At 35.8% G+C, this 16,321-nt stretch overlaps 1 protein-coding gene across 1 annotated transcript in view; it reads right to left on the bottom strand.

Moving 5' to 3' along the window:
- Nucleotides 1-15,923, bottom strand: part of Psd3 (pleckstrin and Sec7 domain containing 3) — a 171,555-nt gene extending 155,632 nt beyond the window's left edge. The window contains exons 1-5 of the mRNA XM_013024908.1: nucleotides 15,892-15,923; nucleotides 13,285-13,479; nucleotides 13,095-13,175; nucleotides 9,974-10,086; nucleotides 6,759-6,817 (exon numbers count right to left, since the gene is read on the bottom strand). Coding sequence (XP_012880362.1) covers nucleotides 6,759-6,817; nucleotides 9,974-10,086; nucleotides 13,095-13,175; nucleotides 13,285-13,479; nucleotides 15,892-15,923 — 480 coding nt within the window. The remainder of the gene's footprint in view (nucleotides 1-6,758; nucleotides 6,818-9,973; nucleotides 10,087-13,094; nucleotides 13,176-13,284; nucleotides 13,480-15,891) is intronic.
- Between the last annotated feature and the right edge of the window lie 398 nt (nucleotides 15,924-16,321).

Raw genomic sequence — 16,321 nt, 5'->3', positions numbered from 1 at the left:
GGAGGGGCTAACAATGTTCAAGAGGAAGTGTACTCATTACCTCACTCATGTAACTGTAACCCTCTGTATAGTATCTTTACAATAAAAAAAAATTATATACATGCATACACATACACAGGCACATATAAAACCTCCACTAGAATATATGTATGTGTATAATATATACATATAGTATCCTAGCTCAGTGATTGTCAACTGTATCTATAAAGTCAAACATATTTTTTAATTCTAAAGACATAATTTACTTTGCTACTCTTATTCTCTCCTGAGCTTACAGTATCTATTGCCATAGATTAATTGCAAAGCAATGAGAACATAGTTGTCTTCTATTTAGAAAAGTATTAAAAATATTTGCAAACATTCAAGGCTATTCTTTTCCTGATTTTTTTTTCAATTTTGGAAAGTATGATTCTTTGGCAGTGGCAGTTCCTGGGTTTGAGCTCAGCGATTCACATTTTCTAGGCAGACCATCCCTTAAGCCACACCCAGCCTCATCCCCTAAAGCAATTTGCTTTAGTAAATTTTCAGAGTCCTGACCTTTTTACCCATGCTAATTGGAATTACAGGTGTCCATCAAAATGCCTGATCTATTGATATGGACAGGGTCTTGCTAACTTTTTGGCCTTAAACTATGATTCTCCTCTCTTTGCCTCCTAGATAGCTAAGACTACAGGCATGAGCTATCATGCCTTGCCCTTAGAAAAGAAGGGGCCTAATCTATTTACTGAATAGATTTAAGTTTTTAAATTTTATTAGACATTAAATTACTGAGTAGACTGAATAGATCTAAATTATTTGATAAATATTTTTAAATGTTATCAGCTTAGTTTCTAATGTGGTATGTGCTAATATACACAAGAAAATATTTTTCTCAAAAATTTTAAGAGTATAAAGATATCCTACAAACAAACCTTGAGAAGATGTAAGAGGCAACTGTATTAGTATCTCATAGAAAGTATCCCCATTTAAAATTTAAGCAAAGAAAAATACACTAGATTCATTAAAAATATTAAAACTAATCTTTACTTTTAACTTGATTGCTAGGAATAGGGATTGAGTAATGGGATCAAAGGCCAGATTAAGCTTATAATTGCCCTCTTCATCCCTACTCCTTCCTCTCCCCTAGACATCTACGGAAAGAAGAAAGAGCAAAAATGACTCCATACTGAGTGTAAGCTGCTTTTATATTCTCAGTCTACCATTTAAGTCTGCAAAACCCACAGTGATGAGGAATAATATACAGTGACCCAAACACTGAGTAAATCAGATCAGCCCCTTGTGAGTCCCACCAACTTAGTTGATATGTTTCCCAATTACAAACCTGCCTTGAGTAAAGTAGAATTTTTTTAACAAACGATAGGAGTTAGGAGAAAAGGAAGAGTTTCACTCTGTGGGGGAGGGGGGAGGTCACAGGATCTAACACAATCAACCTGTGCATGATTAAACTTGCGCATAGTTTCATAAAGATTCCTATTAATACCTAGGTGGTTGTCAGCATGAGAATGAATTGCACTGCATTCTAAAGGTCATTTTAAAATTAAAAATGTTCAAATCAGGGCATTTTTTGTAGAAAATCATTCCCACAGCTGATGGTTAGCTCCTCGGGCTATCCTGCAAGCACTCCTGCTGGTAATAAAAATGGCCATAGTGAAAATGAATGTCCCCTCACTACCCCCCTCAGACACTGGAATGCAGGCCTGATGCATGCCTGAGCTTGCAGTACACTTCTGAGAAGCCCAAAAGCTGGGGAGTTCCCAGTGAGGAGAAAAGAAAAGAAATGCCTGGCACCAAAGAGGAGGAAGAGCATTACAGAGGTAAGCTCAGGCTGAAATCTACAGCAGGGACCAGCCAAGGGCATCCAGGTCACAGTGCAGCACAGACAGGAGAGGTAGCCACAGCCCTACAAGAAGGAAAGAGGGAGGCACGCAGGCAAAAGGCAGCTGCCAGTTATAATGATAATTTCAGATACAGACTTCTTGAGAACATCAATTACATACGGTTCATCAACCTCAAGGAGGGCTGTGGTTGCTTTAAAGTGTGAAAATAATAAAACAGCACAATGTAAGAAAATAAACGCATTTTAACTGCTCAAATTATCACTTTCCACAATAGAAAATAAACCAAATACTTATCCACTAATTAAAATTTCCAGTTCCTACAATGCCAATCCAAGAATTCAATTTACAGACCAGAAAAGAAATTCTTCCTGTTAGCCTTCTCAAAGTGAACTCTACTTTTTAAAATACATTAATCCATTGCAAAACCTATCCTTAAGTCCATGGATTCTTTCTTTTTGTCAGTATCGAACTTATAACCTAACACCAAACACCAGCAAGATGCCAGCCCAAAGATCAAGGATGCTAGCTCAGCATGCCTTGAGAGTCCCAAACACAAAGTACATGGGAATACCCCACCCCCAAGCAAAGAGCCATACTTCTACTCACTGCACATGGTGCACTAGCTGCTGCCAATACTGAGAGCAGGGAAACACTAGTTGAAATTACTGCTAAAAAGCTCAAGCCACCACATTAAATAGTACATGTTGTCATGATTTCTTTTTAAATTAATAACAATTCCCCTAACTATGGTAGTCTCTAACCACAGCTACTGACTCTCGCCTCTCTAGAGATCTCCTAGTTGTGAAATCTGCAACCGAGTATGCTCATATAATCTCACTCTTCATTGCAATCGTCCATCTAAAATGCTGTCCTGTGAGGCCCTGCTTGAAGACCCTGCCCCCTTCCTGGGCCTTGCCACCCATCTTCAGGCTAGGCAATGGTGCTGCTGAGGGGCTGAACGCTGACCAGGATCAAAGCATAGGAGATTAAAGCACTAGTTAGCTATAGTCAATAGAAGGCATTTGAAGATCAGTTAGGAAAAGGAGCCTGATGGAACTTGTTCACATATCAAACCTTTTCATTCATAATGTCAATAAAATATAAGTTTTCAGCTCTTTCTGTGATAATTCGGGCAATTGTCAACACAGTTTCATCACAGGAAAAGATAATCTGGAGTTTGTTTTACTTGAAGATTATCTACATGGCTAAGACCTTTAATTTGCATATAAATTTTTAAAAACACATTATAAAAATAAAAGGGCTTACATACCAAATTAGCGATTGGCAATTATAAAGTTATCATTTAAGCTAAAAGAATAAACTACTTGCACACAAGTTAAAAGCAAGTCAGCACTGTTGCTAAGATAAAGCATTCATATAGTTTTAAGCAGGTTCTTCAGGGTGTCAATGAATTTCTATAGAAAAATATGTGTATACTTCAGGATGGCTTTTCCATGGCCTAATGAGTGAAGTCTAACTATAACTTCATGTAAAACTTAAACACCCTGCCAGTGTTTCATAGCACAGCATCTCAGTTACCTGTTACTCAAGTCTTTGTTTACAAGGGACTAATGCAGTCCCACCTAGCCTACTGGAGAACACTTGACTTCCATGATCACTGATGCTTACCTGACAGCACAGAACTACGAAGGAGTGGGAACACTACTGGTGTTTGGTGAATGAGAGAACACATTAGAAGAAGAAAAAGTATTCCCACATAATAAAAGTAGGAACTGCATGTTAGAAGTATTTTATTAGTATACATTCCATCATTTTTATTAGTGAGATATTAGCAGATCAACAAAGGCCCAAATCAATTCATTTTCAGGGTGTGGTTACTAGGGAGAGAAGGAAGAAAGGAAGGAAGCAAGGAAGGGAGGGAAATAAAGACAGACCAAACAAGTCAATCCCCTAATTTAGCCCTTCCTGTGAGAAGCGTGAGGACAAGCTGGTCTTGGCAATTCTTGGAACAGACATGCTGCTGCATTGCTATTATGACAAAATGGTAAAGAAGAAAGGACAATGGTATATTAGTCTAACCCCAAGAGGACTATTCTGGGCACTGGAGAAAGTAGTGAGTGGTGATGACCTCAGTACAGGAGTAAGGAGAGGGGAAATGAACAGACATTGGAGATAATTCACTATCTGCTTAATGATTCAGCTTCATAGGAGCCATGCTGATAAGTCAGACATACACTATTATGCTGTGTCAGGCAACCATGATGCAAAAAAAAAATGCTACATCCAGAATTACGGATTAAAAACTTACCACCTAGAAGGAAAGTTTATTTTTAAAATGAATCCAGAGGGAAAGATAAGAAAAACACATTTTCATATGGTTAGTTCTTAGGATATCAATTATAAATTCAATAGATTGTTAATAGCATGCATTATAAATAACAACAAAGGAAATAAATATGTCAGAAAATCTTAAGTATATAGTACATGATTTTAAAACCCAAACTGAGAATTATCACCATAGCATATGACCCAGAAGCCCATAGAGTTTTACAGTTTTCTCTCTATTTTATCAGTAGTATTCCTAATATAGCCTACTGATGTAGAATTGATATATTTCAAGACAATGCTATAATGTTCATTGTAACCACTTCTTTCATCCATATGCCAGTGATTTCTTTCTTCCTTTCTATTTTTTAAATAGGGCCACCCTACTTAGATCAAGCTGGCCTTACACTCAGGATCCTCTTGCAAAAGCCTTCCAAGTGATAAAATTAGAGGTATGTGCTAGCATGTGATACTTTCTCTAACCTTTTTAACAATTCATCAAATGTTGTCTACAGAAGGCAGAGCAAATGGCTTGGTTCTGTGGTTCTGAACCTCTGGAGTATAGACACTAGGATGCCCATCTCTTTTATGGACACAACCACATAGGAAGAGTTATCTGGATAAACCTCATTATCTGTATTTACTGCTATATTCCATATTGTTACAGATATCAAGATGCACATTTCTTTCAAAGTAATAGTACCTGTTTAAAAAGCAGTTCATGTAAATAAGCGCCCCAAAATCTAATCACCTGTGTAGAAATTCCCAACCTTGAAACAAGTTCTAAACTAATACTAGAAGTATATGTTTTCTCAGTCAAAACATGCTAAATGGCCAGGTGCTGGTGGCTCATTCCTATAATCCTATCAGCTACCTATAATCCTAGCTACTCAGGTAGCTGAGATCTGAGGATCACAGCAAAAAGCCTGCTCAGGAAGAAAAGTCCCAGAGACTCTTATCACCAATTTAACCACTAAAAAGCCTAAAAGGGAGCTGTGGCTAAAGTGGTAGAGTACTAGCATTCAGCACAAAATCTCAAGGCAGCAACCAGGCTCTGAGTTCAAACCCCAGCACAAGTAAGTGTGTGTGTGTGTGTGTGTGTGTGTGTGTGTGTGTGTGTGTGTGTGTGTGTGTGTGTGTGTGTGTGTGTTAAATGAACAAGTATTAGGTGCTGCTGATACTTCATGCTGAGATTACTTGGTGTCACGGTTGTATGTGAACACACATGCAGAAACATGCCCTTTGAGGCTGGGGGTTAGGCTCAAGTGGCAGTACCTGCCCAACCAAGTGCCATGCCATGAGTTCAAATGCCAGTACTATCAGAAATTTTTATACTCTCTAGCCAGAAAGTTAAAAAATTAAGAAGTATGAGGGAAAGTAGTGGAAGGGTGGAATTTTTGTCACAGAATGGGCACAGAGAGAAGAAAGGAACACTGGCTTGTCTGGGAACAGGAAAACAGAGGTCAGAACAATCTACATGCTAGACATCCCTTAACACACTGGGAGAATGCCAGATTCTAATCCCCACAGATATGTACACATTGTGGGAACCACAGGAAGTACCCTACTATCTAAGAATGCTGCTAAACTGTGCCTACATCATCAGTCTATGTCATCTCTGAACCCAGTGCTATACATCTTCCAGGCATTAAGTTACTCTGAATTCACCTTTTATGAACTGCAAAAGGAACTTGAATGGAGTATTTTGAAATACACAAAGATAGTTAAAATCATGATTCTATCTCCACATGTTTGGCTACTGGGGAATTGGTAGTCCTCTTATAATCTGTTAGTCCAATTCAATGGGGCTATAAAGCTCCCTTTTGGCCATTTTAAAGAGGAACATATAGTTTCAAATAATGGAATTATGTGGCCCTCTGGAATAAGACAAATATCTAAATATTTTATCTTACTGAAGCTTCCCACATTGTAAGTTACCAAAGTATAGTAAACACTTGAATACATAAAAGCTTGATTATTTTTCTTCAAAATAAATGAACATAGGAATATGAAATAATTTGTTTCAAATAAGTATAGATATAACTCAAAAATTCTCATTTTCTTTTACATGAAGCATTTAGTTAAATGATTCAATTCCACTTCTATAAAGGTTGAATTTATCTAAAATCAGTCTCTATTTTAAATAAGATATGAGAAGATAATTATTTTAGCATTTTATTTTTGATGTTTTAACTATCAAATGAATAACTTAGGAGATCTGAGGAATGCATAAAAGACTAGGTTCTTACACTTACTAATACACTTAGTGAAAACACAAACAATATTTTAGCAGTAGTTCATATTCTCTTCCCAGCACTCTGTCAACTACTATAACATGTATCGGAAACAAACACAAGATCTCTGTCTGTCTGTAAGACAAGACACAGAACAACATGCTACTGCTAAGAGGACTCCAGACACACAGACAACAACTTGAAATTACTCTATGCTAGCCTAGAAAATTAAAAGGTACTTTCTTGTTTTAAAAGATTTATACTTATCTTCCTGCTGAAGGAACAATACAGAAAACAAGATAAAGATATGGGGGGAGGGTGTGAATGTTTACAGGAACTGAGGTAAGGGTAAGCCCATAGAGGTTTAGATTCTGCAAGAGCTCCACAAGCCTTCACTTACATGGCCATGGAGGTCTGTATTAAGCAGCATCATCGCACAGGTGAGGCAATGTACTCCATCTAAGAAACAGAGACAGAAAGCATCAGTTCATTTGTTACTGCTGTACCCCATGTTACATTCAAGTAGTATATAATCAGAGCCAATTAAGACAGAATGCTACAAAAAACACAACTAGTGATATTTGAGCAGCAGAAAACAAATAAAGCATAAAGTATAACAAAAGGGACCTCAGTGTACAGAACTGGGCTTTACTATTGATAAACTGTCCCCACCCCTCTAGAGGACAGCTTGACATCATATATATACGTTAAGCCTTGCAGCAGTGCTATGGACTCCCCAGGCTTTTTACACTAAGGTAGCAAATTAAGGATCCATGGGAACTACAAGCATATGCAGAGAAACTTGACTTACAATGAGAGGGTGAGAGAAGACTAGTAACTCTCACCCTCTAAAAGCAGTTCTTTTATGTTCAGATCGTTAAAAATGTTATCCAGGTACATATGTTGAAATGGAGAGATATTTCACAGTAAATTGTGAGAATATACACATTATATATTTTTTCTATTAAATATATCAAGAAAAATATAAACCATAAGAGAGAGAGAGAGAGAGAGAGAGAGAGAGAGTGTGTGTGTGTGTGTGTGTGTGTGTGTTGGTCCTGGGGCTTGAACTCAGTGCCTGGGTGCGTCCCTGAGCTTTCTTGCTTGAGGCACACTACTTCTGGCTTGTTTGGTACTTTAGTTGGAGATGAGTCTCACAGACTTTCCTGTCTAGACTGGCTATGAACTGTTATCTTCAGATCTCAGCTTGTTTAGTGGCTAGGACTATAGGCATGAACAAAAAGCCCAGCTTCACTTCTGGCATTTTTGGTGGTTAATTATAGATAAAACATCTCATGCATTTTCCTGCCCAGACTGGCTTTGAACATTGATCTTCAGATCTCAGCCTCCTGAGTAGCTAGGATTACAGGCATGAGCCACTGGTGCCCAGCTTACATCATAATATTAAAAAAAATTATCTCAGGGTCATGAAACTATACTTTGTATTATTTTGTTTATATTTTCTCAATTTTCTATAACATGTTGTATAAAAATGAAAATAAATTATTTAATATGATTATTTTAACCTTTCTGGGAAAAGACTCAGTTGAAAAAGAAGTCAAAGTTAAAGAAAATTAAGATCTGAGTTTATCATAGTTTACTGTTCATGTATTATTTTTCTGGCTTAAAAAAAGTGTAGAAATAACTCCCTTTCATGCCATTCTTTAAAGGACTATGGTTGATTAGGATTATCATGTGTCAAACTAAAAGAAAAGTAGTGAAGTAATCTGTGATGCTTAAAAACTTAAATATCAGGGGAAAGATACCCAAGTCCAAAAGGTAGTTTCACACTTAAATGAAAATATCACTTTATTTTATACAGTAAAAGAATAGCATTCAGTTAAGCTTCTCATTTCCAAATATCAGAATTAATTCTATTCCTTCCCTCTTTCCCAATCCAAGTACAATAGATGATAGTTTCAGGTAGAGTAATCATTATACTAATTAATGCTAAATGTACAGAAAGGAGACTGGGCACAGTGTTTCACACCTATAATACAGCTACTAAGGAGGCAGAAATCAGAGAGATTGCTGATTGTGGCAAGCCTGAGTGAAAAGTTAATAAGACTCCATCTCAGCCAACAAGCTTATTAGTACATATTTATAATCATAGTCACATGGGAAGCATAGGTAGGAAGTCCATGCTCCAAGACTATCTGAAAAATAACTAAGGCAATAGAGGACAAGTGGTAGAATAGGTGCCTAACAAGCCCTGAGTTCAACCTTCAGTATAAAACAGAAAGAAAATGAACAGAAAGGATTGTGCAGTGACTGAGTTTATATATTAAAAATACCTTGTTTTCTTCTTCGTATAGTAAGTGATTTCTATTACCAGTATCTCCATGCCTAGCAGTATATTCCAGTTCTATTTTGTCATAACAAGTTCTACACACATTTAAAACGCATTCCTCAAATTATTGTAAAACTCAGCAGCCAGCTCTCAAATATCCTTACCAACAGCTGAATGCCATGAATCCATATTCCCTACTTTACTCAAGAACATCAGCATCTTCCGAGATTTGACAAGTGACCCTCTTATAACTCGCTTATTCTCTCTAGTTGATACTGAAGGGATAGCAAGGCAAGCGCTCCACCACTGAGCCACCTTCCCAGCCCCAACTACTTTTCTTTCTAGTCTCAGTGATTTATTGCAGAATTATCAGAGGTTATCAGAGTTTTTTTAAATCACAAATTAGTTTGCTTGCTCATACTAAAAGTTTTGATTATAGAAATGTATATGGGGACTGGGAAGGTGGCTCAGTGGTAGAGCGCTTGCCTTGCATGTATGAGGCCCTGGGTTTGATTCCTCAGCACCACATAAGCAAAAAGAAAAAAGCCGGAAGTGGCGCTGTGGCTCAAGTGGTAGAGCGCCAGCCTTGAGCTGAAGAGCTGTGGGACAGCGCCCAGGCCCAGAGTTCAGGCCCCATGACTGGACCAAAAAATAAAATAAAAAATAAAAAGGAATTAATATTATAAATTATTTTCCCAGGTAGTTCAACAATTAGTTTAATATTCGATTGCCAAAACTGTAATAAATATAATATTATGGCTCAGTAAAATCATAAATAAGTCAGTGATGGTGTTATAATTAATATCAAAAGGAACAAATGTGTACTACAACTTCCATAAAGATTTACACATTTCCAGAACCAGCCACAAAGCCAAGCATCCTGCATTTACATGAAGGTGTAAGAGACAAAGATACAGAAATGAGAAAAAACATCATTTCATTCACTACATGGCAATTTGCACACAGTACTTCTGAATGACAGAGCTGAGCAGTATAGATAGTAAACTGCCACACTGGGAACTAGAAAATACAGCAAAAGCAATTAAAAGAAAAATAAAAGCTATTATGTTGTCAATAAATTTCCTTAAAGCATATTTAATGATATAAGGAAACGGATGGGAAAGATAGAAAACACAACTAATGATGTCAATGTGATAGATCAACAGACTAAACTATTAACAGCTATCTCTGAGTAATTAGACACACTTAGATAAACTTCATTTCTTTTAATAACTTTCTATATTTCTACAATAAAATGTAACCTTAAAATAAACAATATAATAACCACTGTTGAAACAGGAAATGTACAAATCCCATCAGCTTACCTTGTGAAGCAATGGCCTCTGGGTTACAGTAAAAGTATCGATTGGAGAAATGTATTAATACTCTTTCTCGTTCTTGAGTTTCTCCAGCGAGAGAAAATGCTTTAAAGAAATACCTAAGAAATAATTAATAGGAAAAAATTTTACAAAGTTTACCATATACTTTATATATGACAAAGTTAAATTATATGGACACAGAGATTAAATGTACAATAGTTTTAAAAAAAACATTAATTAGCCATGTAGCATAGACTTCTATTGATATTTAAATTATACAAAATGTCAATATAATTAACCTACAGGTTATTATTACAGAGTAGCCAGCATATCAAAAATGCCTGAAAGCAGTGGTCAGGAATGTACCACTATGACTTTGGTCCAGTAGCAAATTTTAAATGGTTAGCCACTATTAAAAAAGAAAGAAAGAAAGAAAAGAAAACTAAGACTTGGGGTACAATATCAAACAGGGTTTTTGTTTTGGGGTGTGTGTGTGTGTGTGTGTGTGTGTGTGTGTGTGTGTGTGTGTGTGTGTGTGTGTGTGTGTGTGTGTGTGTGTGTGTGTGTATTTTGCTTTTGTTACATTTTAACTTTCCATTAACCACTGTAAAAATTACACTGCCTTGTGTAAAGCAGTTAATTTTATTTTGCTTATTAACATTGTATTTTAGTATTGATGTGTTATATGAAGAGGAAATTACAAAATAAAGCTTAAGTTCCTCTTCAGACTAAGGAATAAACCATTAAACTTCTTTGACTAATAGGAAATAAGTCCAGAACTATACACTAATCCAAGCCAGAGTCACTAAAAATACTATATTATAGATTAAACCAGATGACCCCCACTTGACAAAGTAGAACATCTTCCTAACTATGGCCCATGGGAGGAAAAAAAATTTCTAATACATCTTATGACTATAAAAACAACAATACAAAACAAAACATGTAATAAATCCTATTTCTATGAAAATTCTGCCTTCTTGATAGAAGATTCATAGTTTGTTATTAAGGTGACCATTTGTTCCTCATATATTTTTTAAATAAGCACACTGGAACATAAAAGCAAAAATATAGAACATTACTTCACTTTTGGCCATTATCTCAAAAAGACCTGTGCATACCTTTGATTTATGGGAAAAGCCATTTTAGTTCTAATACAATCACCCTCAGTTCACCTCCCAGGCCCGTTTCCTGACTTGTCAGATTAAAGGATTACGGAGATGATCTCAGAATTCAACTGGGCTCAGGCATTTTTTTTTATCTTCATTTTTTTTTATTGTCAAGGTGATGCACAGAGGGGTTACAGTTATACAAGTAAGGTAATAAGTACATTTCCTGTCAAACTTGTTAGCCCTTCTTCTTCCTACTTTCCCTCCCCTTCATTCCCCCAAGTTGTACAGATCATTTCCAACATATTGTCTTGTGTCTATCACTGTTGCATTGGTTCCCCCCTTGTCTTTTGTTCCCCTTCCCTTCCCTAATTCAAATAAATGTAAATACAATACCAGGATACCAAAATCAAACACAGTGACAACAGGGCTTATACCATGGGGGAAGAACATTCAAAAGAAACAAAAAAAAAATCACATAGCATATTAAAACCAACATCATCAAAGAAAAACCTCTTGTGTCCATGTCTTAGTGTTCATTTTGCTTAGCATCATCTTATATGATCATATGCACATAGCTATTGAGCTTATGCTCATCTGCTAAGATTATCCTAGACATATACTAATCCTTGCAAATAAGGGAAACCATGGGACTTATGTTTCTTTGAGTCTGGCTTACTTCACTTGATAGGATGTTTTCTAAGTCTTTCCATTTCCTTACAAATGGAGCAGTGTCATTCTTTCTGATTGAAGCATAGAATTCATACACACACACATATCATATTTTCTTGATCTCTTCATCTACTGAGGGGCATCTGGGTTGGTTCCATATCTTAGCTATGGCTCAGGCATTTTCTAAGCAGTTCATAAGATTAAAATGTTACCTTGAATGTTCAGTGTAATATGGAAAAAGTGAGACTCAATGTATTTTAGATACCTCCATTTTAAGATTTAGCAAAAAGTAGAGAGTGGTAGGAACTTTAACATATATTCTCTGTGAATTATTATGTTCAGTCATTTTTATACCATTTTAGAAAAAACTATTCACCTATTATAAGCAGGTACTTAGTGAAAAGGTATATGTTACAGTCTCTAAACTGATCACAAAACAGAAAGAAAAAAAGAAAGAGAGAAAGAAAAAAGAAAGAGAGAAAGAAAGAAAGGAATGAATGAATGAATGAATGAATGAATTAGGGTCTCCCAAAGATATCTGTGTCCCTATGCTCACAGTAGCATTTTCACAACAGACAAAATATGGAAGTGATCTAAGGAGCCTACTTATGGATAGGTGGCTAAAAAAGCAGTAGCCATCCATACACTGGATTCAACCTTACAAAGGAAGAAAATTCTACGATATGTCACATATTTGATTAATTCTCAGGCCATGATGATTAGTAAGTAAAACAAAATCACATAAAACAATTAATATATGATTATACTTATACAAAGTAGGCAGAGTTGTCAGGATCACAGGGATGCAAAGGAGAGCCTTGGTTTGTATAACTGGGGTGAAGGGAGGGAATTACTGCCTATCAGATATAGAATTTCTCCTGTGCTGAAATTGATGACTATGATGATTGCCTGACATTGGGAATATATTTTATACTATTGTCTGTACACTTAAAATGGCTAAGATGACAAATATTGTGTTACATTCATTTAACTGACATAGTGAAACTTTTTCTAATATTTTTATTGAAATGATACTGAATACTTTTTCTCCTGATTTACTGTGTCACCATTATGCATTTTGCCAGTTGGACTTGGACTTTCTACTGAGCATAAATTTATCAGTCCATGTTTATTTCATAAAAACAAACATTTATTTCTCATACTCCCTGCTATTATCTTCTGTTTAGTATTATAATACAATTTAAATTCACAAAGCAACTGGAGTGGAGGTAAGAAAAAAACAGTAAGGATCTAGCTAGAGTACATTACTTTCTCTTCTAAGGATTCATATTTCTAAGAATTCGTTACTTAGAGGCAAGGAAGAATAGAAATAATAATATGCATACCTGAGAGACTGATCTAGTGTCATTCCTGTAAAATCAAAGAACTTCAGATATTCTTCTGCAACCAGTTTGCTAAATTCATTGCTATTACAAAAAAAACAGAATTTTGATTATTAAAATGTAAACTTTTTACACACATACACACATACATACATACACACTAAGAAGACAACAATCTTGGATTGAAACATACTTTTTGCCTAGGTGTTTTGCAACATCCGATTTTTTGAATCTGTCTAGATGATAAAGGCGTTTGGCCAGTCTTTTGGCAGCTTCCAAGTTGCTGCTGGTACCATTACTAAGACTCTCTGTAGTCTCCTTTTCCAGAATTTCAGTGCTCCCCATTTCAGAATGAGCTTCTGGATGTGTTGTTCTCACCCCAGCATTGCTATGAAAATTGATTTAAAAAAAAGGAGAAAGAAGTTTTCTTAGATGTTTGAAGAATATTTGATTAAATCATTATGATATTGTACAGACAACTACATAAAACCATTTTAAATGAGACCATTTTACATTTAATACTCTATGAAAGTATCTGCAGTTACCACATGTCAAAATCAAAGGACACGTGGAATGACTGTATAAACTCTAAACCAGTGGTTCCCCAAAGTTTTTCTCTCAATCTTTATAGGGTTAAAAGTAGTAACTCCAAAAAGCTTTTGTTGACGTGGGCTCTATCTACTGATATGTAAAATATTAGTAATCTAACAAAGATGTAAAACAATAATTCATTTAAAAAACAGTAAATCTATTTCATGTAATTTAACTATAACATTTTTATTACAAATAACTATTTCCTTAAAAAACATAACTTCAGTAAGACAAATGACAGTGATTAATGACTTTATAGATTTCTTTAATGGCTGGTTTGGAGAGGCCAACTGAATTCTCAGAATACTTGTACATGCAAGCTATAACAATGGACTGCTTAAGTTGAATGAAATACATTTAGAAAAATCTGTTCTCACACCAATAGAAAAAGAACATGTGTATTTGACAGGATGTGTATACTTTTGGTTAACTATAGAAACAATTAGACAAGTAGTAGTTTCTTAAAAGTCAGTTGCTACATAGAATCTAAATTTATGGCAATGGGCAATGCATTTTGTATCTCATATTAAGATGAGTCATAAAATCTGAACGGATCTTTTATCCCTGTGAGTTTCTAACATGGTACTTCAGTCCCATGTAAAATATCTATAGACAAATTTCATTATATAATATCACAAAGACCATTTTTGTAAATATCACCCCTACTAACTTGATAAGTTTAAGCACGGTCAAACTTTTGGTGGCAGATAAAATTTTCTGGAATGTTAAGTGTGAATTACAAAAAATTAACAAAATTAAAAAAATTAACAAAAAAATTATCATTACATTTTCAAGGAGTGATTTACCAATGCTGTTGTCTCTTGAAAAAATTACTTTCTAAGAACAAAAAAATTTGTTTTTGTTTTTTTTTGTCTTTGTTGGTCATGGGGCTTGAACTCTGGGCCTGGGCACTGTCCCTGTACTCTTCAGCTCAAGGCGAGCGCTCTTGAGCACCACTTCCAGTTTTCTAGTGTTTTTTTTTTATTGGAGATCAGTCTCACAGACTTTTCTGTCCAGGCTGGCTTTGAAAAGTGATCCCCAGGTCTCAGTCTCATGAGTATCTCGGATTACAGGCATGAGCCACCAGAACCCAGCAGAAAAAAAAAATGTTTTTATCAGCTTTATCATCCCAATTCACACACACAAGTGCTCTCCTAAGGACAGCTATCAGGAGCAGAATGACTTCATCTCATATCATCACACATGAAACTGAAGGCATTAATTAAAGTGCCAGATCAAGGACAGTATTAGGTAAATTTGGCCTGATTTTACTTTGAGTATTAAAATAGTGAAGAATACAGTGACAACTACAACCCATCATCAATGCCGAACAACTGACATGAACTGGAAGTGACCCAGACAAACAGTGTTCATGTGACTCTTAAACAAATACCCACCTCAACTTTCCAACAAACTATACCTACCAGTTGCAATACCTTGCCCAATTATGACAAAAATCTTCTTTAAAATGCAGTATATATTTAGTATTTATTTTGTCCTGCTGAACACACCTATAAAATTAATATTACCAGCCAACTTTGCTAAAAAATATGTTTAAGACTTTCTATAGAATATCTCTATAAGTCATAGTAGAAATTTCATTTAAAGAGACAATCATCATTTTGGTTTTACCCACTAAGTCAAGAATATAAAATACTTAACGCAAGAGCTGTTAGTTACAATCAAGGAGGTATTTATAAATAATGAGGTGTTTTCACACATGCTTTTCCTCTATATACTTATATGTCATAAGATAAAAAGCAATGTCCAAGTCAGGACTCATCACATTTAAACTGAGAAGTTTAATTAAACATGTCCCCAGAACATATAGATGGCATATGTTAATCCCTGCATGCAAATAATGGAATAATTACACTTAGCAATGGACCAGTATTGCTAAAATCCAAGTAGCTTTGCATGATACTATATTTGAAAACTTTACTGCTCAAAACCATGCCTGTTTCTGTCATAGTTCCCACTCTACATATTTTCCTCTTCCTGTCCAGCCTAGATGATTTCACCTTATTTTCCTCACATGCATCAAAAGATGTCATTTTTAATCACTGTGCACCACTTCTCTGGATCTTCTTAAAACAAAATTTAAAAAAAACAACCTCTAGATGTCTTCAAAATTACTTGAACAAAACAAAACAACAAAAAATGCTTTCAAATCAGAAAGCCCCAAAGCCTGAAGGCAACCGAAACTCACCAGTAACAATACAGACACCAAGAAGCACCCATAGCAACCTCTGTGGCCTGGCTGGGCCATGCTTCTCAGAAGATCCCTCAGTATTCTTTACCCCAGGGCTCCAGGGTCCACTGAGATACTCAGCCTTCCAAGGATCTGGATCCCTGTGAGGTCACATTACTATGACCTCACATTCTCAGCAGAGTGTTTACTATCGGAGGTTTTATAATGCCTTTACAGCCCAGTGAAAACAAGAACAGAACACAAGGGACACTGTATATCAAGGGACTCAGAAACAATGCAGCTCAGCCATGCTCACACTTGATAAAGCAGCCTGGATGGCTCTTCTCACCAGGGTAACACCCATTCTGTTGAGTGAACACACAGGACTTTGTCCTGCTACCCCACTGAGTATTAGATGCTTTCAGTAGTTTAGATGACCCCCTCTTTT

This window comes from Dipodomys ordii, unplaced genomic scaffold (assembly GCF_000151885.1).
Source record: "Dipodomys ordii isolate 6190 unplaced genomic scaffold, Dord_2.0 Scaffold4, whole genome shotgun sequence".
Classification (NCBI taxonomy): domain Eukaryota; kingdom Metazoa; phylum Chordata; class Mammalia; order Rodentia; family Heteromyidae; genus Dipodomys; species Dipodomys ordii.
Note: the sequence above shows the minus strand (reverse complement) of the source record. Positions and strands in the feature narration are given on the sequence as shown.